Source organism: Macrotis lagotis, chromosome 3 (genome assembly GCF_037893015.1).
Source record: "Macrotis lagotis isolate mMagLag1 chromosome 3, bilby.v1.9.chrom.fasta, whole genome shotgun sequence".
In the NCBI taxonomy this organism is placed as follows: domain Eukaryota; kingdom Metazoa; phylum Chordata; class Mammalia; order Peramelemorphia; family Peramelidae; genus Macrotis; species Macrotis lagotis.
Window position 1 is genome coordinate 25,347,511 of NC_133660.1, and position 25,499 is coordinate 25,373,009.

The 25,499-nt window shown below is 37.1% G+C and overlaps 1 protein-coding gene across 9 annotated transcripts in view; it reads left to right on the top strand.

The window, feature by feature from the left end:
- The window catches only part of BLTP1 (bridge-like lipid transfer protein family member 1), a 220,707-nt gene that overhangs the window by 108,102 nt on the left and 87,106 nt on the right, over positions 1–25,499 (top strand). For 8 of the 9 annotated variants that reach the window (XM_074228344.1, XM_074228349.1, XM_074228350.1 and 5 more), the window contains 14 exons: positions 516–666; positions 864–1,016; positions 2,473–2,713; positions 3,434–3,582; positions 6,296–6,515; positions 7,179–7,337; positions 10,412–10,587; positions 12,827–13,002; positions 15,846–16,552; positions 17,133–17,378; positions 18,296–18,389; positions 19,732–19,782; positions 21,300–21,506; positions 22,910–23,145. In XM_074228344.1, the coding sequence (XP_074084445.1) occupies positions 516–666; positions 864–1,016; positions 2,473–2,713; positions 3,434–3,582; positions 6,296–6,515; positions 7,179–7,337; positions 10,412–10,587; positions 12,827–13,002; positions 15,846–16,552; positions 17,133–17,378; positions 18,296–18,389; positions 19,732–19,782; positions 21,300–21,506; positions 22,910–23,145 (2,966 nt within the window). The remainder of the gene's footprint in view (positions 1–515; positions 667–863; positions 1,017–2,472; positions 2,714–3,433; positions 3,583–6,295; positions 6,516–7,178; positions 7,338–10,411; positions 10,588–12,826; positions 13,003–15,845; positions 16,553–17,132; positions 17,379–18,295; positions 18,390–19,731; positions 19,783–21,299; positions 21,507–22,909; positions 23,146–25,499) is intronic. The other variant, XM_074228348.1, reaches the window with a different exon arrangement.

Genomic DNA, 25,499 nt, shown 5'->3' on the forward strand with positions numbered 1-25,499 from the left:
GTTTTCAGAGAATACCCTGAAAATCTGGAGTGTGGGCTCTCACTTCCAATTTACCCTGAGTCCTCCTCATCTTTAAAGCTCAGTTGGCTACCACATCCTGATCAGATAGTAGATTTAGAACTAACTGCAAAAGCTCTTAGAAGTCATCAAGTTCAGCCTTCTCATTTTACACACAAGGAAACTGAGGCCCAGAGAAGTTATGTGATTTGCTCAAGATCTCATTGATTCACTCTCCCTTGAAATCTTCCTCCTAGGAGAACAGAATGACACACTCTCTCTTTTGTTTGTTAGATTTCCTCATATTATACTCTTTATCTTTGTCTTTATGATCATATGGTCATGTTTTTACATTTGCCTTATAAAGAAAATACCCATTAATCATCTTTGTAACTGTCATAGAGCAACCAGTTGAATACCATCACTTCTGTCTAATTTTTAGGCCACTTCTAATCAAAAAAGACACATCATTGAAATGTGAATACAGTCTGATAATGAGTAATATTTCTTGTAATTAGGCAGCTGAACCTTTTGAGTACTGCTACTCCTGCTGTAGGTGCTTGGCTTGTTCCCATTGATCAACTTAAATCATCTTTAAACAAATTAGAAACTGAAGGAACCTTAAGAATTTGTGCTGTGATGGGATGTATAATGACAGAAGCCTTGGAGGTATGTATATACTATTGGAATATTTTTTAATAGTGAAAAATGGTAAAGCCTGTTTTATTTTAGTAAGTGCATTTCACTTACATTTTTACCAGCAATTCATTAGCCCACATAATATCTAATTATTAGTAAATTCTTACTTGTAAGAGGGATCTTTAGTCATATCTGTATGCCACTTTCTGATATTTTCTTTTTTTTAGAATAAAAGTATGCACTTTCCTCTAAGAAGCAAATACAACAGACTTACTAAACTTGCTCGCTTTCTCCAAGAAAATCCTTCTTGTTTACTTTGCAATATCCTACACCACTATCTCCACCAGGCAAATTATTCCATCATTGATGATGCTACAATGGTGAGTTACTAAAACCAAGAATTAGCTTTCAACCTGGAAAAACCTTAATCCTCTTAAGGGCCTCTGACCCTCAGGGGAAAGTTAAGTCCCAAACACTAACATTCAGCTTAACTTTGACATCTATATTTTACATTTCAAAATTATGCATCCTGAAATTTCTTTAATAAATACAGCTATTAGTTTAACACATCCTGCACATTCTTTCTAATTCAGGGGAACTGGAGTAGAAAAAGAAAACAGAAAAAGATGATGAGAAATTTATATGAATAGTGGTAGGAAAAAAAGTCTGGAAAAGCTTCAGTAGCTTTAGGAGAATCACTATAAGCTAACTTTTATATTTCCAAAATATTCACTTAACCTGTTTTCAAAGCTGTAGTGGACTGGACCCACAGGCCTCAGAACAGCCCCCAGTAGTTTAGGTTTGACAGGGAGCAAAGAGCTACTTGGTCCTGGTTCATTCAGTAGCTGACAATCAGCCACCCCACGGACCCTGAGAGAAGCAGCCTCTGAGGCAAAAGCGATACTCTCCTCATGGTAGTCTTGCACCATTTGATCAGGAAGGGATGTGAGATCCTGAGCCTTTAGCCCTGAGCCAATCAGATTTCATGGACAGTTTGTTACTCTCTAACAGAACCCTGGCTTAACTTGCATGGGGCAGGGATCCACCAAGACTTTTGCTCCCATTCACCACAAAAAACATTAAGACAGTATCAGTGGCCTCGGAAAAGTCCATTAACAGATTTGTCTACATTCCAAGTATTTCACTTCTATTTGTGAAACTATCAGAAGTTCTAAATGAAATAGTGAGGTAGAAATCGAGTCTGCAATGTAGTGATATCTTCCAAAGTTAACTAGTTTGACTGAAGGGTTTATGTACTGATAGAGTCCAGTTATAGCTTGGATATAGAAGGCCAGACTAGCCTTTTTTTTTTTTAAACACGTGCCTCTATTGTTTTTGATTGAAGGGCTAGATGAATGGATGAACTCAAATGAAACTGATCACTATCTTTTCAAGGACATTTTTGAAGAAAATATATTTTAATATATATAGAGAGGATTTTTTCACTTTGGAAATTTATTCTTTTGACTTACCAGGCCTTAATCTAAATTTTTGCTGCAAATATTTGTAATCATCCAGGAAATTTGCCCATTTATTTTCATTCTTCTTGGCCAAATCTGTCATTTTTCTTTCTTTGGAGATGTCATTTTCTTCACATTTTTAGAACAAAATCTCTTAAGGTCTCTTCCATCCCTTATGTTATGGTGATGATGATGGTTACTTGATTTTGTATTTGTTATTTGAATTTCCCAAGAATAAAAGAACAGAATAGAGGGGCTGTGTCCATTCAAGCTTCTTTTGTCATTTTCACATATCAGTTTCACTTCTGTATACATTTGACAAGATAGATATTTGGGTTCATTTTTGGAAGACTTTTAAACTATCTTATTGTTACAGAGTGATGGACTTCCTGCCTTAGTAACTTTAAAAAAAGGTCTGGTTGCACTTGCAAGACAATGGATGAAATTCATTGTGGTCACTCCAGCTTTTAAAGGTGTTAGCTTGCACAGGCCAGCTCAGGCCTTGAAACCCCAGGCTGTGGTGAGCCATGACCATGAGGATGGACTGGGACTAGACAGTGGTGGTGGTCTTCAGAGTGATACCAGTGCCGATGGTGCCGAATTTGAATTCGATGCAGGTAATTTGGTAATCAAAGTTTTGGCCTTATGAAGCTAATTACACTTTAAAGGATACACAACAGTGTAGGGCACTAATATTGATATTTGATACTAAATTAAAATATGGAGAACAAAGTATGTCCCCAATATTTTCAGTGATGAATCTAGTTTTTATTTGCCTAAAAATTGTAATATTCCAGTGGATGTGGACTAATGACATAATCACTGACAGCTTTGAGTTAAAATTAGTAGCAGTCCACATGCTATTAATAGTCTTGTAGATTAATTTTTGTTCATGATTCTGCCATATTAAGTAATTAGAAATAAGTTAGAAAAGAGAAGTTAATTTACCATCCTAATAAATATGACTAACAGACTGAAGATGAATGTCTTAATTAAATACTAACTGCTTAGTGCTCTGCTTCATCTCTTTTGGGGAAGCTTCAAAAGTTATTATTTAACTTCCCTCAAGAACTTATCTTGACAAATATGAAAATTGTAGGCTTCTTGAACATCAGTACAGAATAAAGGAGCAATTTATTCCTGATATTGAGGAAGGGCTCAGTTATATTAGTGGAGAATGAAGTAGTGATTTTGAAAAGGAACCTTAGCATTTAATGCAGATCAATTGCTTAGGAACATATAAATTTGCATACAGTTGTCTCAAACCATACTTGGATTTGTGGTCAAAGACTAATCAGTTTATCTATAGTGAATTCAATGATTTTTAAATGTTCCAGCTACTGTCAGTGAACATACAATGCTTCTAGAGGGGACAGCCAACCGGCCCCCACAAGGAGGGGTTTCTTCTGGACCTGTGAGTGGAGCTGAGATCATGAGGAAACTGTCAAAGACACACACCCACAGCGATTCTGCTTTAAAAATAAAGGTAAGTTGCAGTTGCTTGAAAGCTTTTTTTGTCTTCTTTTTTCTTTATCATGTGCATTTAAATTAAGAGATCATGATTCTTAAAAATGATTTTGGATTTCTTACTAATGTATTTTGTAAGCCAGTTAATTTTCAATTTTGAATTTAATGTCACTAGAAATTATAACCTTTTTTTTTTGAATAGATGAAAGTATTATAACAATAGTGGCAGTCAGGGCTCAAGGCTGGGCAGTGAGTCAAATGACAATACAGTTTAATTTGCAGGGGTTGTGACTATATCAGTCAAACTCCTACAGAATAATTTATTATAAACTTGATAAAATAATAATAGTAATATCTAGTTAAATAATTTTCTTGGTGGTGGTTATGTCCATAGTGGCTCTACTTGCTTCACTTTTCATCAGTTCATGTAACTCCATGATTCTCTGTGTTTATTGTTTCTTAATGTCACAGTTTAATTAGTCATTCCCCAGCTGGTTGGCATCTGCTTGGTTTCTAGCTCGTTTGTTATTAAGAAAAGTGTTACTATAAATATTTTGGCATATATAGAACTTTTTTGTTTTTGATTATCAAATAGGTGTTTAAGAGTGATTCTCTGGGTCAAAGGGTATGGACATTTTAGTCTCTTTCTTTCCACAATAGTTAGACTAATTCACAGCTCCCTTAGTCTGCTCATTTTTCCACAACCCCTGCAACAATGACCATTCCCATCTTTTCTTACCTTTTTCTGACTGTGAATTGAAACCTCAAAGTTTGACTTCCATTTCTTTTGGCATATTCTTTCACGTGAATGTTAATAGCTTGCAATTCTTCTTTTGAGAATTGTCCATTTATTTACTTTTACCATTTCTCTATTGAGAATGAAATCTGTATCTTTCATTAAGTACCCTGAGAGGCCCCTTGGGAGTAGGGAAAAGTTTCTTGGGTTGCCTCCATGAATAGCAATCTGCCTCTTCCCAATATAACTTCTCCTGGTTCTTCTGGGCTACCTAATGTAATTTGATCAGTGCCCTTTGACATTACTAGAGGAATTCTCTTGGAACATCTATGAATTTACAGCCCTTTATAACAGCAGAAATCTGTAATCTGTCTTTCCATTGAGTATTGTGAATGCTTTTTTTTTCTTTATTCTCTAAACAGAGACCCAATGGACCCAAATGGGATTACTTTGTTCAGTGCTTTTGTTTTGTTTGGGTTTTTTTTTAAATTTTATTTATTTAAGGTAATGGGGTTAAATTATTTGCCCAGGGTCATATAGCTAGTCAATTAAGTGTCTTGAGGCTGGATTTGAACCCAGGTTCTCCTTTACTCCAGGGCTTGTGCTCTATCTACTGTGCCACCTAGCTGCCCCAGTGCCTTTGGTTTTATAAAGGAATGCATGATATAATGAATTAAAAATAGTTATTAATTTGCTTTGTTTTAAGTACTAGAGATAGTCCCTACTGCAGTTTCTGGTATTCAGGCATTTGATGGTGTCCAAGGACTTGGGCCTCCATCAGACTTTACTGGGACTGTTGTACTTCTAGGGGCTCCCATCCTACCTCCTAACTCCAGGTTAGATCTCATCTCTGCAAGGCTCTTTCTTTCCATGAATGGTGACTGGGTGGCCAGGGTGCAAGCAGGACCAGGGATCTGGTGGGTACTGCTTTTCCTGGGACTCTTGACCTTTGTTTTCCTGTTAGTGGCAGTTGTCTTTAGTGGCCCCTTTTCCTCTGGAATTCACTGTTGATGGAATCTTCACTTTGATATGTTTAAAAATGGTTTCTTTCTTTGAGTGTTTAGTAGAGACAAAGTTGCTAGGGTAGTTTGACATAGTTGGTTTTGCGTCCTTAGATTAGAGCATGTGAATTATTATGATACAGTGACAACATGACAAGATTCAGAGCCCTGGAGTATTGATAATGTGTGTGCTCCTTGACAGATGGCTTAGCTTCTCTGAACATCCTGTGTGTGCCCTCCACAAAGTCAAGATGAACCATGCTTGTGGCCAGTGTGTGTGGATTCTTGTGATTTCTTATCATTATTAGTAGTGTTATTATCAGTGGAGAGAGGATCAGCCTCAGAGTCAGGAAGTCCTCAGTTTGAATTTTGGTGAAGATACTTAGCCATTTTATGACACTGGGCATGTTATCAATGGAGGGATTTGAATGATAAAGCATTTCAGAAGTGCCAGTCCTTCTGCTCTACATGAAGCCTCTCCCTGTTCTAATATGATACCTTCCTCATAGGATTCCTGGGAGATTGCATGAGATAATACCTGTCTGAGCACTTTGGAAAACTCTTGAAGGGCCTTATCAGTGTTTGCTAATAGCTGTTAATGTGCAAATGTTATCCATCAAGGTGTGATTATCAGCCAGTAATATCACCAACCAGAGTGACCAACATTAAGCCAGGGAGGAGAGGCCATCTACAAGTCCTTCATATTCTTGGATGGAGGAAGAAGGATTCTATAGGGGTGAGGGAGAGAATCCAAAAATGGAAATGGGAGACCAAGGATCCATTTCTTTTAGTTCACAGTTTGTGGAGGCTGCCTAGGAAAAACTGAACTTGAACTCAAGTTAGAGGCAGCCATCAATGGCTTTTTGGTGGCTATTTTGTTTCTTTTTCCTATTGTTAGGGGACCTATTCCAGCAATTAGGGATTGGATGAAGATGCTGACCAAGGTCTTTCTAGTTCTAAAATCCCATAATGCTTTTCATGTGTTTCTTCTTCAGGGTATACATCCATACCATTCTCTGAGCTACACCAGCGGAGACACAGCCACAGATTCACCAGTGCATGTGGGTCGTTCTGGGATGCCCGTCAAAGAAAGTCCAAGAAAGGAGAGTCTGCTTAGCTATTTGACTGGGAGTTTCCCAAGCTTGCATAATCTCCTGGAAGGGACTCCTCAGAGAAGTGCTGCAACAGTTAAAAGTAGTTCTCTGACAAGAACAGGTATTTCTTCTAGTTAATGAAGCGAGCATTTACGAAGCTCCTACTGCATTCAGGGAACCATAGTAGGCACTTGAGATGCAGAGAAAAAATGAGTCTCTTTTCCAAGGGAGTTTATATTCTTGGTTTGTTAATGAGAAGAAAGGTTTTTTTTTTTTCCTTAAGTGAAACTAGTGTTTATAGTGTAAATTCTGTTTTTAGGTGGAGGCTTCTATGCATAAGTAATTTACTACAACTAAATTAGAAGTTTTTTGAGAACAAGCTCTTTCTTGTCTTCATTTTGCTTCTCCATCAGCATGACACATTCCATGGGGGATAGTAATTGGTTATTCATATTTACCTGTCGTAACTCACCTTTAGGAAACCATTATGTTCACAATAGTTGGTTTGCCTTGTCCACAGTTCTCAGTATCAGTTTGCATCTGTTCTTGGCATCATTGGCATTAATGCTCCTCTTCATGAACTGGATTTCTTTCTGAACATTTAATTGCAAAGCTCCATTATATAAAAATAAAATTTTCTTTTCATTTATCAGTATCAAGCAGTGTAGTTTTGTAAAAGTGACTGCAAAATACTTCTCAACTATTGAGTCATTTTATGATAAGCTTTGTCTATTTGCAAATACCACAATCAAAAATACTGTATTCAAGAAAATTGTATTTGCAGGAAACACAGTAGCCACAGACATGTTATCTGAGCATCCTTTGCTATCTGAGCCTTCCTCTGTCAGCTTCTATAATTGGATGTCAAATGCAGTGGGCAATCGAGGAAGTGTGGTACAAGAATCTCCTGCCCCAAAGTCTGGACACAATAGTCTTCCAACAGGTATTGTTGAATTAAACTTTTCTTCATGTTCTTAGAATTTTTTTCACTTATAACCAGGGAGTTGTGCCTTTGAAATAATGTTAGATATGAGACTTCTGTGAAATGTTTACCTCAGGGCAGCTAGGTGGCACAGTGGATAGAGTGGGCCCTGGAATCAGGAGGACCTGAGTTCAAATTTGGCCTCAGACACTTAATAATTATCTAGCTGGGCGACCTTGCGCAAGTAACTTTTTTTTCCTTTTTAATTTATTTTCCCCTAATCTTTTATTTTTAAAGTTTTATTTGTTTTGAGTTTTACAATTTTTCCTCTAAACTTACTTCCCTCCCCCCACCCCCACAGAAGGCAATTTGTCAGTCTTTACATTGTTTCCATGGTATACAATGATCCAGATTGAGTGTGATGAGAGAGAAATCATATCCTTAAGGAAGAAACATAAAGTATAAGAGATAGCAAGATCAGACAATAAGATATCAGGTTTTTTTTTCTAAATTAATGGTAATAGTCCTTGGTCTTTGTTCAAACTCCAAAGTTCTTTCTCTGGATACAGATGGTATTCTCCATCACAGACAGCCCCAAATTGTCCCTGATTGTTGCACTGATGAAATAAGCGTGTCCATCAAGGTTGATCATCACTCCCATGTTGCTGTTAGGGTGTATAATGTTTTTCCGGTTCTTCTCATCTCATTCAGCATCAGTTCATGCAAATCCCTCCAGGCTTCCTTGAATTCCTGTCCCTCCTGGTTTCTAATAGAACAATAGTGTTCCATGGCCTACATATACCACAGTTTGTTAAGCCATTCCCCAATTGAAGGACATTTAATTGATTTCCAATTCTTTGCCACCACAAACAGGGCTGCTACTAATCTTTTTGTACAAGTGATTGTTTTACCCTTTTTCATCATCTCTTCAGGGTATAGACTCAGGAGTGGTATTGCTGGATCAAAGGATATGCATATTTTTATGGCCCTTTGGGTGTAATTCCAAACTGCTCTCCAGAAAGGTTGGATGAGTTCACAGCTCCACCAACAATGCATTAGTGTCCCAGATTTCCCACAACCCTTCCAACATTGATCATTGTCCTTTCTGGTCATACTGGCCAGTCTGAGAGGTGTGAGGTGGGACCTCAGAGATGCTTTAATTTGCATTTCTCTAATAAATAATGATTTAGAGCAATTTTTCATATGACTATGGATCACTTTGATCTCTTTATCTGTAAATTGCCTTTGCATATCCTTTGATTGTCAATTGAGGAATGATTTTTTTTTAAAATTTGACTCAGTTCTCTGTATATTTTAGAAATGAGTCCTTTGTTAGAAATACTAGTTGTAAAGTTTGTTTCCCAGTTTACATTTCTTTTGATCTTGGTTACAGTGGTTTTGTCTGTGCAAAAGCTTTTTAATTTAATGTAATCGAAATCATCTAGTTTGTTTTTAGTGATTTTCTACATCTCTTCCTTAGTCATAAACTGCTTCCCTTTCCATAGATTTGACAGGTAAACTAGTCCTGGACAAGTCACTCTTAGCCCCATTGCCTTAAATAAATAAAATTTTAAATAAATGTTTGCCTCTTCAAGAACTTGTTAAGAATTTGTGGCTTTAGGGTGGCTAGGTGGTGCAGTGGATAGAGTACCAGCCCTGGAGTCAGGAGTACCTGAGTTCAAATCCAGCCTCAGACACTTAATAATTACCTAGCTGTGTGGCTTTGGGTAAGCCATTTAACCCCATTGCCTTGCAAAAAAAATTTGTGGCTTTGAAACACATTAAATTAATATTGGTGGTTTGTAAAAATATGTATCACTGCATTAAACTGTGTACCTTTAGGAAGGTAAATTTACCCAAATTTGTAACCATATATAAATTAAGTCCTTTAAGACAAGATAGTAGTGTATGTTTGAAGATTTAGTTTCAAAAGAGAAAAATTTAAAAATGCAAGATAAAATAATTTTATGCAGATTATGAATCTTTTTTATATTATTGAGATTTCTCTGAGACATATTCAGAATCAGCATTCATTTATTCAAGAGATATATAATGGAGTAAATACTTTGTATGTTGCCATCATCAGTCCTTGTGAAGCTTGTAATTAAGAAGCAAAGGACATTTCCTTCCATAGATAAGATATTTTTCTTAAAATTCACTCTGGTTATTGGAATAAAATCAGGTCTCAACAACTTTGAAGTAGCCATCTATAAATAATGATTTGTTCCAGGAGCAAGATTGAATGTTATTTTCTTTAACTAGTCTCTCTAGTTTGGTTGACATATACCAGCATCATAAGCATTTCTATCTAAACATTATTTGGTAGACTCAAAGAGATTGCATGATATGTCTCAAATCACCCAGAGAACAACATAGACCATGGGGAACATAGACCTCAATTTCCCAATTCCAAATCTTGTGTCCATTGTACAGAAAATGTTTTGTTAACCATGAAATATTTTATACACAGTCAGGTGTGTGTCACTTCATTACTACCCTCTAGAGCTGTCTGTGCAGGCTGTCACCCAAACCCAGAATGAATTTCCTCTTTACCTCTGGTGTTTCCTAATTTCCCCAAAATGTAGGGATCAAAACACTGCATAATCGATGTGGCTAGGTTGTGCAGTGGATAGAGCACCAGCCCTGTAGTCAGGAGGACCTGAGTTCAAATCCGACCTCAGACACTTAATAATTACCTAGCTGTGTGGCCTTGGGCAAGTCACTTAACCCCATTGCCTTGCCAAAAAAAAAACCCATGATGTTTTTCTCCCAAGTATACTTACCTGTGGACATGCTGTAGCATCCCCATATAATATTTTACTTAGCACCTAACCTAATGTAGCCATGTATTCAATGTTTACTGATTAGATGAATATTATACACTTGCATGCATGTGCGTGGAATTCTTGATATATTCATCTGTCTCTAGATCTACAAAGAGAACTGTCTAAATCTGTACTCCTGGGGCAGCTAGGTGGTGCAGTGGATAAGAGAACCGGCCCTGGAGTCAGGAGTACCTGAGTTCAAATGTGGCCTCAGACAACAACAATAAAAATCTGTACTCCCACACAGACACACATTGTTATTCTTCTTAGGTGTTGCTCCCAACCTTCCTACAATCCCCTCAGCTTCAGATTTCAACACAGTTTTATCAAGTGACCAGAACACCTTAGATGGAACCCACTCCCAGCACAGCACGAGTCAGGATGATGTGGCTGGGGTAGAAGATGCGAACCAGGGATTTCCTGCTGTCCAGCTTGCAGATGCCCAGGTGAGTGCTTGGTGAGAGGAAGGCCACCCCTGAGGCAGCTGCCATCTTCAGGCCTCTAGCACCTGGGCTGATGGTGGCAAAAGTTGTCCATGTGAAACCAAATAAAGCAAAATTTCTAAATTATCTTTTAAAATGCTTTATTAGCAAGTTATTTATGCATTAAAACCCAGTTGTACCACAATGCTATTGGGTTGGCTGCCCATCTATAACTCTACTGATCTATTTTAGGTTGAATTCTATATATGGATTAAAGGTATTGAAAATCATAAAGCAGGGCAGGCTAGGTGGTGTAGTGGATAAAGCACCGGCCCTGGAGTCAGGAGTACCTGGGTTAAAATCCGGTCTCAGACACTTAATAATTAGCTAGCTGTGTGGCCTTGGGCAAGCCACTTAACCCCATTTGCCTTGCAAAAACCTAAAAAAAAAATCATAAAGCAGAAGTCTCTCTGTATACACTCTCATTTGATAATCTCTTCATTTGCCTTGGATTTACTGATAATGAATCTCACATTTCTTCTCCATTTTTAATGTCTCTCCTGAATTCTATTTATGCATATCCAGTTGCTTAATGAATATTTCAAGTTAGATATCCCATTTGCATTTCAAACATAACTTGTTTAAAGCAGAATTCATTTTCTTTTTCCCAAAACTTATTCCTTTTCTGAAATTTTCAACTTTGTCAAGGGCAACAGTCACTAGGTTCCCAGCTTTGTTATTTCCCTCATCCTTCCTTACCCAACATAGTCAATTAGTTGCCAAATTTTGTCTTTTCTACCTCTAAAACATTTCTTGCACTCATCATCTCCTTTTCTCTCCTCACATGGCCACTGAATGGATGAGGTCAGGTTCTCATCACTTCCCTTCTGATTGGTCTGCCTGTCTTCCTGCCAAAGCTGCCAAAGCAATTTTTCCTAAAAGTCTGATCTCCCTTTTGACCCTAGGATTACATTCAGGCTCATCTGTTTTCCTTTTAAAGCACTTCACACCCTGCCTTTTCAACACCAACAAGCATTTCTCCTTTTTAGTCAGCCAAGTTGAAGTGGCAGAGCACCTTAAGGGAAAGAGAATAGCACCTCCTCCACCTCAGCCATGCCAACCACCAATCTGGCTTCCAACCCAGCCCCTTTAGCCACCATTTGTGATCATTAAAAAAAACTCAAGTAAGTCTCTTCGCCTCTTCCCCCAGGGCAGGACTAAACGAAAGATGGTCAGATGTCTGCAGGCAATGGGGAGGGAGCCCCCTAGGGCCCACCACCTCTTGTTAGTTGGCCTGAAGTAACCCTTCCTGATTGTGGAGTGTCCAGAGATAGATGGGGATAGAGCGAGACCAGGATCCAGACTGAACTCGCAGGAAACTGGTCTATAAACCTATAACTGAGACTGAAGGTGGACCCGAGGGCCAATTGCTCCAACTGAGAGAACTGGCCAGAGTCTGGGGCCTAGGACCAAGGCCTAGTCCAGGAACAGTCTGAATTGTGAATAAAAGAAGACAGCAACAAACACTTTAGAAAAATACTGTGGACTAAGAGAAAAGCATTCCCTCTGGAGGCCAAGGCCCTGGATTCAGATACCCTCTCTAAGCTTATTACTCTTTGTGTGACCTGGTCATGTGATTCCTAGTTTCCTCATCTCTGAAATGAGGGTTTTGAGCTTGATTGCCTCTCAAATCCCTTTTTCTATCTCTACTTCTGCAACCCTGTAAAACCAAGAAGCAAACTCAGGAGAAATGAATAACCACAGAAGGTATAGGGAAAACCTGAAAAGTGAAAAATATGTATCTTGGCCACTGGGTCTATAGGAATCACTTGAAAAAATGGAGGTGAAAATAGAATTAAAATAAAATCCCTGGAGAAAGAAATGTAAGAGAAGTAGCTTAGAAAAGAAAGTAGAAAACCTCATTAACGTAACAGGGCAGATAAGTCGCTAAAATGACAAAAGACTGAAATATAGAGAAGAAATTAAGATACATGTTGTCAGAAACACCTGTCCTGGAAACTAGAATTAAAAGAGCTTATTGGTATTTATGTTGTGTGGGTAGGAAGCAAAACCTTTAGAAATAGTGAAAATTCAGGAAATAGAATTGAATCCACATGGATTGTATGGGATTTATTGCTTTGTAAGAGTTGAATTTAATCTTCTGATAAATATATTGAATGAATTCCTAAATGTTAGAATTTTGATGAACTTTTTAGAAAGGAGTTAGGCACAAAATTAATGAAAATATTTTGTCCTTTTTTAGGTCGTCTTCAAACCACTGCTGAGCCATACAGGAATTCAGTCACAGGATGCAATGCCACTCTGCTACCGAATGTACTTTGGGGAACATCTTTCATTTTCTGGAACATTAGATTGCCTCAGAGCAGATATTGTGGATTCAGATACAGCTAAGGAAAGAAGAAGCAAACGAGCAAGACAGTATGTTTAACATTTTTTAAAATAATTTTTTCTTGGGGGTGGCTAGGTGGCGCAGTGGATAAAGCACTGGCCCTGGAGTCAGGAGTATCTGAATTCAAATCCGGTCTCAGACACTTAATAATTACCTAGCTGTGTGTCCTTGGGCAAGCCACTTAACCCCATTTGCCTTGCAAAAAATAATAATAATTTTTTCTTCAAGTAATTAAGGGGAAAAAAATTCATTTTCCTATTCTCAGATTTTGATACCTCCTTATCTTGATGGAAAAATCTACCCTCCTCAGTTCAGCAGGTCTAACTAAGCCCCACATTTGATCACATAAAAAAACAGCTGTATTTTTTATTATTATAAGGCATTAAGAAAAGGCATGTTTTTCTAACATTAATGTTTGAGACTTTCCTCAAGCATCTATATACCCATAATACGTATTATTGCTAATACTAAGTATTTGTTTTTTTATTGTCCTATTTAATCATGTAAGGGTCTATTTGTTCACTTGTTTTTCAGTCATGTCCAACTCTTAGAATCCCATTGGGGTTTTCTTGGCAAAGAGTGTTTTATCATTCCCCTTTCCAGCTCATTTTGTAGATGAAGAACAAGGGTAGACAGACTTAAGAGTCTTGTCCAAGGTCTGAGGCTAGATTTGAATTTATGAAGAAGAGTCTTCCTGATTTCAGATTGGGCACTCCACTATACCACCCGGCTCTGCCAGTAGAGGCCTACCTAAATCAGAATGGGCCTAAGTGAGCTGAAGTGGGACAGGGTTCCAGTAGAGAAAACTAAGAGCTAACTTGGACCTAGGTCTTTGTGGCTCTGAGGCCAGCTCTCTAATTGGCCCCTAGCAGCAGCATGGTTGTTGTGGAGCTTTCATTTGTTCTCAGATCTCATATTGTCTTAAAAGTGATGTTACAGTCTGAACTTGAGACCACCGAAATGTAGCACATATCAGAATGTGCATCTGGCTGGTGCCCACTTATATGTGCAGAGGTATATTTTATTGTCATGTGGCATAATGGATGTGGAGACAACCGTTATAATACTCCTGCCTGTGGAAAACTCTGCCTGCCCAAAGGTGCTGGCATAAGCCAAGAGTTCCATTTACTCACTCTCTTTCATTTAAATCAGCAACTTGGTAAAACTATTTCTTAATATTTTCTTTGAGAGAAAGTCAGGTAAGAGACTTGTACATTCAACATAGTATAGTGCAGGATAGACAAACAGAAACAAAAAGGTGACTCATATACTTGGCAGAGGGAGATAATGCAAAAGGGACCGTGTCCAAGCTCTGTGCTGAGGTACAGAGGCCATGTGCTCCTAAAGCGATTTTGCACAGGGAGGAAGAAATCTGAAAGCTATGGAGAGGAAGAGGAGGAATGAGGGCACAGTGCATCTATCTCTATTTGAGACCTGAAAGTCTTATGCTAGCCTGGTGTGGGACAGGGCCTTCAACTAGAAAGAGATGAAGATGGGAAGGGGTTTAACCAAAAAAAAAAATCACCCCTCAGGAAAAGGGAGCAAAGGATTCAATAAAGTGAGCTGGATCCACATAATTTTCTGACTCCAAGCCTAGTGCTTTATTTGAAGAAACAAAAGGAAACCATCCATCCAGGACTCTTGTCCTATTTTTCCACTTCTTTATTTGTTAATAATAATAGTAATTTCACCTTTTTGATTTCATTGATGGAATGTATTCCATATAAGGAAAATTCCCCTCACTGATGCAGCTTAGGAGCTTCTCTGTCCCTGAGAGTCTTCGTAAAGTCCTCAAAATTGAAGTGAGCAGTTGAGGGACTTGTTGGTGGTCACTCACACATTTCATTTGTTTTGGAGTCAGGAGTTGAATTCAAAGCTTCCAGTCTCCAAAGCCAGGCCTCATGTCAAGTTAGTTTCCAGCAATAAGGAAAGAATTTTGCATAGTAACTCTAAAGCAAAGGACTCTGCAGACACTAGTGCTCCTTACCCTTCCTGCCTCAGGGATGTTGTGAGATTAAAAATTAATTCTAAATGTGAGTTTGTCATTGTTTTTATTTGGGGAAGTGGCATCAGTTATTAAACCTATCAAATATATTAAACAAAGACTATTACCTTTAATTTAGAAAAAAACCGTTATTTTATTATGTAATTCTGCTATCTCTTATACTTTATTTTTCTTCCTTAAGGATATGATTTTTCTCTCATCACATTCAACTTAGATCATTGTCTACCATGGAAACAATGTAAAGACTAACAGACTGCCTTCTGTGGGGGGGGGGGGGGGGTGGGGGGAGGAAGTAAGATTAGAGGGAAAATTGTAAAACTCAAAATAAATAAAATCTTTCTTTTAAAAAAAAGAAACCTATCAAATATAATGGAAGGTAGGTTGCTTCCCCTTTGGGCGATTAAAAATCAGCTTTTCTGTTCTATCACAACTCATTTTTTTACCTGCCCCAACTCCTTTCAAGCATAGTAAACTTCAAAATGAGGTTATCATTCAGAAAATGCTTATTTGAAATGGGTAAGAAAATATTCTCTCCATCCCTCTGGAATGCAGAGGAAAAAAATCTGGTAGTTCCTAATCCTTTGGTGTAAGCCAAGAGATCCATTTGCCATATCATATTTTAACATTTTCCTAAGAGCTTTCACACCTGTTATCTCCTTTTAACCTCACAACATCACCTGTTTTCACTTGCATTACCTCTTTTGTAGAGAAGTTGGTTGTGAATTAATAAAATTTTTGGCTACCCAAAAGGGCAGGAGCAAGAAAGGGAGAACATTTGGAACTCAAAATTTAAAAATGAATGCTAAAATAAGCAAATGAATAAACAAACCTGACATGGAATTTTTAATTCTCTCCCTTAAATTTTAGGCGAGGACATATCAACCTTCCTCCACTTGAATTCAAACCAGCATTAATGTTGGAAACCTTCAGCATCAGTGCTGTAGTAATGGAGAAGTCAACATGCACACCTCAGAATTCAACCAGTGCTTTTTCATTTCATGACCTCAATAAACGTTATTTCAACACCTTTCACTGTAATTTTACTATTTCCTGTCAGTCAATAAGTCAACATGTTGACATGGCTTTGGTTCGTCTTATTCATCAGTTTAGTACCATGATAGATGACATAAAAGCTACTCAGACTGACATCAAACTGAATAGATATACAGCAGGATCAGCTTCCCCCACACCCACCTTCAAAACTCACAAACATCGGGATTTTCGGTCCTCTGACTTCAGCCGTAGCTCTAGAGGGAGCTTGAATGGTGGTGGGAGAGTTAACAATGCAAAGAATAAAAGAGCCAACAATGAGAACAACAAGAAGGAGTCTCGGAACAAGAATTCTTTAGGCCGGTCTGAAAGAAGAACCTCCAAAGTATCAAGGAAAGGTTCAAAGGAGGTGGTTGATCACATGACTATCCACATGGATGATTCTGATTCCATTACTGTGTCAGAACAGAGTGAACCATCAGCAGAGTGCTGGCAAAATATGTACAAGCTGCTTAACTTTTATTCACTCATCTCAGACCCAACAGGGATATTGGAGAAGTCTTCAGAAACTTTTGGTCCAACTGGTAAGAGACCAGTTTTAAATTTGCAAGTTAAATGCTCTGCTTATTGTTGTCATAAGTAATCACCAGAACCTACCTTAGTTTTACAAATGTAATTGAGAGGCACAAAGATTAAGGATCACATAGAGGAAGGAAGCCATAATGAAATTTAACTCTTAGGAGCTAACCCTGCCATTGTAAATCCTGAGGATTCTACAGCTCTGTGTCTGTATTGCTCTCATCCCATTACTAAAATTCATATTGTTGGTGACAGACTCTATCTTTCTAAATTCAAGACACAATAAATTCTTAACAACTTCAGATTTTTCAGATGGAATTAACCAAAAATTTGTTAATATATTTTGTAATCCAAGTTTGAATTCTTTGTACCAGAATCTATGTACATTACCAATGATGTATTTCACTTCTTTGGATGAGATTTAAGTTATATATTAAAATTATATTCATCTTGCAAGCCAAAAACTAATTTTAAGGAACTCTCTTGATGTGAACCAGAGAGCTTTTAAAATATGGTGTTTCCATTAACTTTGCATTGTTACTCTTTTCCATTGCTAAACTTTGATTTGTAATTTTGCCCTTATAGGAGTTCGGAGCCCTACCGATGCTCCATGTAAAGTTGTGTTTGAGAATGAGCAGGACAATAATAGCTTGACCAAAACACAAAGGAAACGAAGCTTGGTCACTTCAGAGCCTCAGAATGTCACTCTGATTGTTTTTGGTATTGGCATGGTGAACCGTACACACCTTGAGGCAGACATTGGTGGACTCACAATGGAATCAGAGTTGAAGAGAATTCATGGCAGTTTTACTCTTAAGGAAAAAATGAAAGGTATGACAATTTTTTAAATCTTCTAATACAACTTTACCAGTGAAAATGTTTTTATTCCACAGATGAAGACCATCACACCTGTGGTGTGTGCTAGTGTGGTTTCTTTAAATAAACTGATACTTTCCAAATTGACCAGCTCCTTATAGAATTTCAGGAATATGTCAATGAAAAGCTACTTCACAATGTCCATCTTTTGAAACTTGTATTGATTTTTATGAGAAATTTGGTAAAGACAGGATACAGAACACAAAGGAAGTTGCTTGAAGCATGAGCCCAGAAGCCACCACAGCACCACCTCCTACCTGGAAATTTAAGAGTACAGTTGTCAAATCCCTTGAGCCAGGTTTTAACATAATTGGGAAATTGTAGCAAAGTAAAAATAATACACGCCAGAAGTAATGTGAATTTTCGATTTCTCTAAGTATGCAATTGGCAGGGGTTTGATGCTCTTTGAATTTGGCCACATTGATTTCCATGGTCTAAAATTCTGGAAAGGGCACATTGCACTTTCTGCTTGATATTATCCATGAAAAGAATAAGAATTGCTCATGCTGGTCTAGGCCTAAATCATTTCTAAAGTGCATTATGCATAGCAACTTGGTGAGGGAGTTAGTGCAAAGATTATTTTCTCCCTTTTTACTCAGGGCCAGAGAGGTTACATAACTTGTCCAGGATCATGGAGCTAGTAAACCATAGGAATAGGACTTAACCCACATCTTCTGAGGTTGAGACCAAATACAATAGATAAAGTGTAATCCATGAAACAGCTACTTAGTATCTTTGTAATGCCTGTGTCATACTCATAAAAACAATTGTAAATGAAGTCAACATATATCAAATGAACTTTGAAACACAGTTATCACTTTGTTTTGCATACTGTGCAAAATTAATACAAATTATTTTCCTCATTTTTAAAGATGTCTTACATCAAAAGATGACCGAGACTTGTGCCACTGCTCATATTGGTGGGGTTAATATTGTGCTGCTTGAGGGTATCACACCAAATATACAGTAAGTAGCAGAATTTTTCCTTTATTCTTATCATGGGGTTTTATACAGAGAAAATTAATGCTCAGAAGTTATATATTTCCTATTCCAGCTCACTGTTCAGAATTTATATACAATATTTAGTTGCTATTCACTTTAAAAGTTTTGGAAAATGTGATTGATTGCTTTAGGCAAAATTTCTTTCCTTTATGAAATGTTCTTCTCTGACCACAAACGTTAGAATTTGATACCATCTCTATTAGATAACAAGAAGCTTCATTGCCATAAGAAGTCTAAGCCCTATTTCATGACTCTCTAAATTCAGTCTGTTGAGTAGAAGACAATGCCAGCAGTGCAAAAGAATGGGTGACATTCTCTTTGAACAGAATTTGACATGGATTTATATATAGAACTGGCTATAATTCTTAAAATTTTTAAATAATTTATCATAAAGGACAAGTTGTATATACTGAGAATTAAGAACTAAAACATTAGAAAAGCGTATTAGTGACCCAAATTCTAAATAAATAAGGGTTTATGTGTGAATATATCAATAAAAAGATTACTTGAAAGTAGACAAGAAATAAAAACTTGCACCATACCCTAAGCCCATGAAGGAAAATTAAGTAAGCATGCAGATATTAATTAATAAATGATTTAAGTACCCTAAGTAAGGATCATCACTGTGTCTAATAGTCTACTTCAGAAGAAAAATAAGTCAGGAACCATGAAAACATCTGCTTATGCTTCATAATATATGATAGAGTTCATCTGTTACAGTTGAATTGTACCCCTTTTTCCAAATGCTAGTATTTCAGATCATTTTCTTTTTGTTGTTCATTCAGCTTATTGCCACAGAGTAGAGAACAACAGAAGCAAACTTCAGATTTCCTGTGTGCTTGGGTGGGGAGGCAGTATGAAGTCCATCTACTTGATCTTTGTCCCCCAGCACACAGCTTGGACTCTCACAACCACTAGTCTGATCAGGTAGAGACGGTAGGCAAGGAATTGGGCAACCAGGATTCCAGTGGCCATATGGTCACACCTCAATTTGCCTACAGAAAAATAAGGTACCTTTAAGGGAAAGTGTGAGTGATTATTCTTGAGTCCTTTAAGACCATGAGCATCCATCTTTTAAACTGGGCCTTGTTTCCCTTTGAACCTTGTACATCTAATCTCGTGTGAAGAAAAAGGAATGACCTAGACTCAATGAGGACTTAATGTCAAAACTTATGGAAAAGCTAGCTTCATGTTGGTTAATTCAGAAGAGTTTTTCAGATTACTTGGCATGCTTTGACTAATATTTGCATGAATGTTCTTTATTTGCTTTCTTTTTCTCTTCTTTTTCTTCCATCTTCATCTGTAGACTGGAAGATTTCCCTACATCTCCTACAAGCACCGCCAAACAAGAATTTCTGTATGTTGTATTCTACTCACTTGGCTTTCAATTTAGTGTGTGTGTGTGTGTGTGTGTGTGTGTGTGATTTAGAGAAAGAATGTATTGTGCCTATTGCTTTATTACTATATGAACACTTTAATAGGGCATCTTTTGTATTTTATGCTTTCATTACTATATCAAAATGTCAATTAGAGGTTAATACATACCTTCCTCATGAATCACTGCTAATTGATCCTTGGGGAATGATCAGTACCTGTAAGGCTGTGGTCTTGTGGAATTGATGATTCCCTAACTTGTTAATGGTTGATATGAGTCTTACCTTAAAAGAGATTATCTCAAGCTTAGAACAAAAGATAATAAAGTTCTTCTATACAGTGAAAAGTTAGTTCTTTATCATAATTGCAAGTAGAACTATTAAAACACTAATACATTACTAAAAGGATACTCTCTTCAGATTTCTTTTTTGTTTTATAATTAACTAGTGTAGAATTGATTATATTGGGGGGTCAAAACTTTTGCCTATTCTGTCCTCAAATCATATTATATTTGACTTATATTTTGAGGGATTTTATTTTTATCTAAATGTTTAATAATGAGTTATGTTGCAGCGGGGGAGAATATTTTAATTGACTAGTTTAGCATTAAGAATTAAATATACTTTATATACTTGATACTGCAGTAGGATATTGAACATAGCATCAAAATCTTTTTGAAAATGCAGTCCTGGACATATGGAATTGAAACTGGAAATACAGAGCAAACACAAAATCAAAAACAAAAAACAAAAAAAAATATTTTTATTTGAGCTGACCCAAGATGAGGACAATGTTAGGGATCAAGAAGGAAAATGTAGCAGGTATTAGCTTCAGTTCCTTCATGACCATTCTGATCTTTTGCAACAGTTGAAGAAATCATTGAAGGTTTATTAATTCATAGCATTGTTCACTATCTGTTTATCTTTTGTAGTGGTGTTGCCATTTCCTTTCTATTCATTATAGAAATGATAGAAGCTAAAAAGATTCTGAATTTTAAAAAAAAAGTTCTTCTTTTCTGTCATTTCTTTTCTTTCCCCTGCAGTGTTCTGTTTTTTCTTTGGTAGAGGTCTTTAACGTAATTTTTTGTTTCATAACACAGTTGGTAGATCTTTTGTCTTTTACTGTTCTTAAATATTAATTTAGTACATGTGTTTTTGTTATGGTTTTGTCAAGAGATGAGAGTAATAAAATGAGTGATTTAGTATTTGCATGCTTTTTGAATATCCATGTTTTCTTGCACATGTATATTCATACTAATACATTCTTATAAATCCCAAATACATTATTAAAATTGGAATAAATACATTTTTCCCCTGCTTATAATGTATTTAGTAGATTTCTTTACTTTAAAAGAATACATTGCTTCCATGTTGTATCCCATGTACATGTGCAAAGTTTAATAAAGGCATGTGTAGTTTCTTAAAGTCTAATTTACATGCTTCATGGGTCTTCAAATATTGAAAAATATCTTAAAGTAGTATATTTCTTCTTTGTTACTAGAACTGTAGTGAAGTGTAGTATTGCCAAGTCCCAAGCCCTCTACAGTGCCCAGAGAGGGCTGAAGACAAACAATGCTGCTGTGTTCAAGGTGGGAGCAATTAGCATCAACATTCCCCAGCACCCTGCCACCTTGCACAGCATGATGGTCCGTAGCTCACACCAGCTTTCCAAGCAGATCTCAGACCTCATCAGACAGCCATCAGCAGCGTAAGTCCTTTCTTCATTAGCTGAATGTTAGGTGGTCTTGGGTGCCTCACTGAGCTCATGTAAATATAGGCTAAGAAAGATGTGTCGTGAGGAAACAAATTTTTTCTGACCAACTTTGGGGAAGGATGCAGATCATCATCAGATAGCATCCTCAGATTTAAAATTATGTTAGGGACAGCTAGGTGGCACAGTGGATAGAGCACTGGCCCTGGAGTCAGGAGGACCTGAGTTCAAATTTGGTCTCAGACACATTATAATTATCCAGCTATGTGACCTTGGGCAAGTCATTTAACCCCACTGCCTTGCAAAAAAACCCCTAAAATTGTTATCTTATCATCAGCAGAATAACATCACCACCTAAACTACCCCCTGCGCTTCCAGTGTCCCTATCCTACATAAATGTGGCCCTGGCCAGTAGTGGGCTTTATGAGAGGTCATTTGAAATTATGTCAATAGCATGTCTCTTTTAAGTGCATTAGAGCTATATGTATCCCAAAGATCTCTATTAAATATAATTCAGAGAAAAATAATTCTATATTAAGCAAAAATTGATCATTCCAAAGGACCTTGTCAGATTGTAGTACACTGTGACCTTATCTTTTCCCATCCATCTCACTCCAGGAAAACAACAGTGAAGGTTTGCTGAAATCATCATTTTTATCCTTGAAGAGTCTGGCCCCAGGGTCAAGGTGATAATATCAAATTTTAGAGTTAGAAAAAAACTTAGACCTCCTCTATCCTAACTACCTCATTGTATAGATGAGGAAACTGAGACCAAAGATGTTAAGCTATTCATTGCTCCAAAGTCACAAAGGTATTAAAAGTAGTAGAATTGGAATTACAATCTAAATCAAAACATAGACATACAAAGCAAAATGTAGACTTTTCCCCATTAGAATGGGGTAAATTTCATTTGTTTTTTTGAAAATATTCTAAAGCATTGATTGTCTAATTCTTAGGTTTTTAGAATTCTTCTATTGAGCTCAATCTTCTGAGAGTGTTTCTTGCCATATGATAGGAGGAAAAATGGGCAGCAATGCTGTCTTTGGAGTCAGTAGCCCCAGCTGTCCCAGTATTTCCTCATGCTCAAAATGTTTGGATCCTTCAAGGAGGGGGACAACTGTCTATTTGGAATGTCCTCCTTTTTGGAGGGCAGGACTTTAATCTATGACTGTAATCTAACTCTCTTAGGTTAGGGGAACTCCTTCTTCCAGGACTGCAACTAAAAGTCTTAGAAGGCACCTAGCACTCTGAGTGGTCAAGTCCCTTGCCCAAAATCATAAAGCCAAGATGGGAGGTTTGAACCCTGGTCTTGCTGATTCCTTGGCTGCATGCTATTGAGAACTCATTTTTAAAGTAAAAATGGGAACTTCTTACCATGATTCTTTTTATTAAACCAACAGCCCACAGTCGACAAAAGAAGATGTTGCAACACCTTTGCCCTCTGAAAAAACCCCAAGTGTTAATCAAACTCCTATTGAAACCAATGAATTTCCCCAGCTGCCTGAAGGCTTGGAAAAGAAGCCTATTGTTCTTAAATTCAGTGCCATGTTAGATGGAATAGCAATTGGAGCAGCACTCTTACCATCTCTGAAAGCGGAGTATAAGATGGGAAGAATGAGAAGTCATGGAATGACAGGTGAGGAGATAGTCCATTTTGAGGGCCACAGGGCAGTAACTGACTGTCACCTCAGGGATTGCCATTATAGGAAGATGAAAATGGTTTTGGTCCCATTGTTTGCAAATGCACTCAGTCTGTCTATATGGTTTCATTGTCAGGTTTTCATATATTTAATTCTCATAAGGATAGTTGGGATAATAAAAGGTTAAATGATTTTATGTGATTAGTTCCCTCAAGAAACAACTTGACCAAATGAACCCAAATTATTGATAGTTTTTTAAAGGCTGTAATTTTTTTTTCAAACCCTTTTTACAGTTCTTTAATTGTTTGGAGCACTGACTTGCTGGTGGTTGAGAGAAAGACTAGTTGGAGATGAGACATAGGAGAGAAAATCCTATTCTTCACACCCATTCAGTTTCTGACTTCCTGCCTAGCTATTTGTTTTAATGACTCTCAAAAAATCCTGAGTTGATAAACATCTAAAGGCAAGGGTGGGATGATTTTTTTTCTTTCCACAGAGGCTTTTTTAGATAATATACAGATTTTTTAATGTATATAACTGGTTGCCATAGTGCTTTAAAAAATAGTACATTTAGATTCCTTTGAGTAAGTTACTTTGATTTAACTTAATTCCATATGCATTTTACTATATGAGATAATTTCCCCCCAGCCTTCATTTCTCTTTTCTCTTCTAGTGAAATACTTTTCCCTTTCCTCTTCTTTTTTGAAAGATCAAACATAACCAAACCACTACCAGGTCTTCATCTCTTTAAACTCCTCTCTGATTCCTGAAGATGATTGAGTTCTAAGGGGGACACATGTATAACCTCCCCATTTTAGAATGTGAAAAAAGTTCAACCTTGTTTAGTCCTTTATGACTGTTCACTCATGTTTGCCTTTTATGCTTCTCATGTTTCCTTTGAGTAGGTCAGATTTTTCTGTTCATCTCTGGCCTTTTCATCAGAAATGATTAAAAGTCTTCTTTTCATTAAAAATCTGTTCCCCCCCCCCATTGAATTATACTCAGTTTACCTGGCTCAGTTATTCTTTGTTATAAATCTAGATGTTTTGCCTTAGGGACTGTCACATGCCAAACATTTATAGAGCTGCTAAAATCTTTTAAGATGCTGACTGTGGCTTCTTAATATTTAAATTCTTTCTTTCTGGATGCTTTCAGTATTTTTTTTTCTTTCCCCTTGATGTTGGCTAAATTTCTCATGAGATTTTTCTTTTGGAAGTTTCAGGAGGTAATTAGTGAATCCCCTTTATTTTGTTCACTTTGTCTTCTAATTCTAAGGAATCTGGTGAGTTTTGTGATTTTTTTTTTTGAAACGTAATGTCTAAGTTCTTTTTTTCTTTTTTTTTGTCACTGGTTTCAAGTAGTCTCATAATTCTTAAAATAACTTTTCAATCTGTTTTCCTGACCACTCATTTTTAAAGTGAAGTATCTTGCCATTTTTTTCAGTCTGTTTACTTTCTTATAATATTTATTGTTATCTCATAGAGTTGTTTTCTTCTATTTGTTTCATTATAATTTTCAAGGAGTTTCATTCTTAAGTAGTTTTGCACCTATAGAGTCAAGCTGATAATTTTTTTCCAATTTTCCTTAGCTTTCATTTCTTTCCAATCTTATCCCTTCCCTCTAAGCCACCCAGCACTCCATTATTCTCCAATTATAAATTTTGCAATTCTTATTTCATTTATAAAAATAATTTTAGCTCTTTCTTTTTTTAAAACGCTTCACTTTTTCTTGTACTTCTGTTTGAACTTATACCCAAGATATGTTCTATGATTTTCTTGTAGATTTTTTGAGTCATTTACTTTATTTGGATTTATATCATAAAACCTTGGGAGCTTTTTATGGTGAGGTTCTTTTTTTGGTTCCCTCACTCTTCCAGTTTGCTTCCTAACTTCAGACTTGGTGTTGGGGACAATCTCTTTGCACTTGTAGAGGTCCACGTTTGATCCTCTTCTGGATTTGGATTCTGCTGGGGCTGATAATTTGGGTATTAAGTATTGTGTTCTTCTAGGGGACATCCTATACTGGGATGCTTGCAATTTGTCCACAGCAGCCTGCTCCAGGGTGAAAGCCAAACCTGCCCTTTGAAGTCGAGCTCGGTTGTGTGACTGCCTTGGGTTGGGTCTGAAGAAGACAACCTTGGGCTTGCCCTGGGTTTGAGTTTTAGGAGATGACTGCTGAACTCAACCATGGTCAGCCAGCTGAAAATGATGCCAGTACTGGAGGCCCATCGATCTGAGCTCCCTGCCTTGATGATGATGCCGCAGACTTCAGTTCCCCTAACTGCTACCTTGTTCTGCATTTGCTTTTCCCTTAGTGCCCCAGTTGCTACTGTTCTCCTTATCTGCATCTA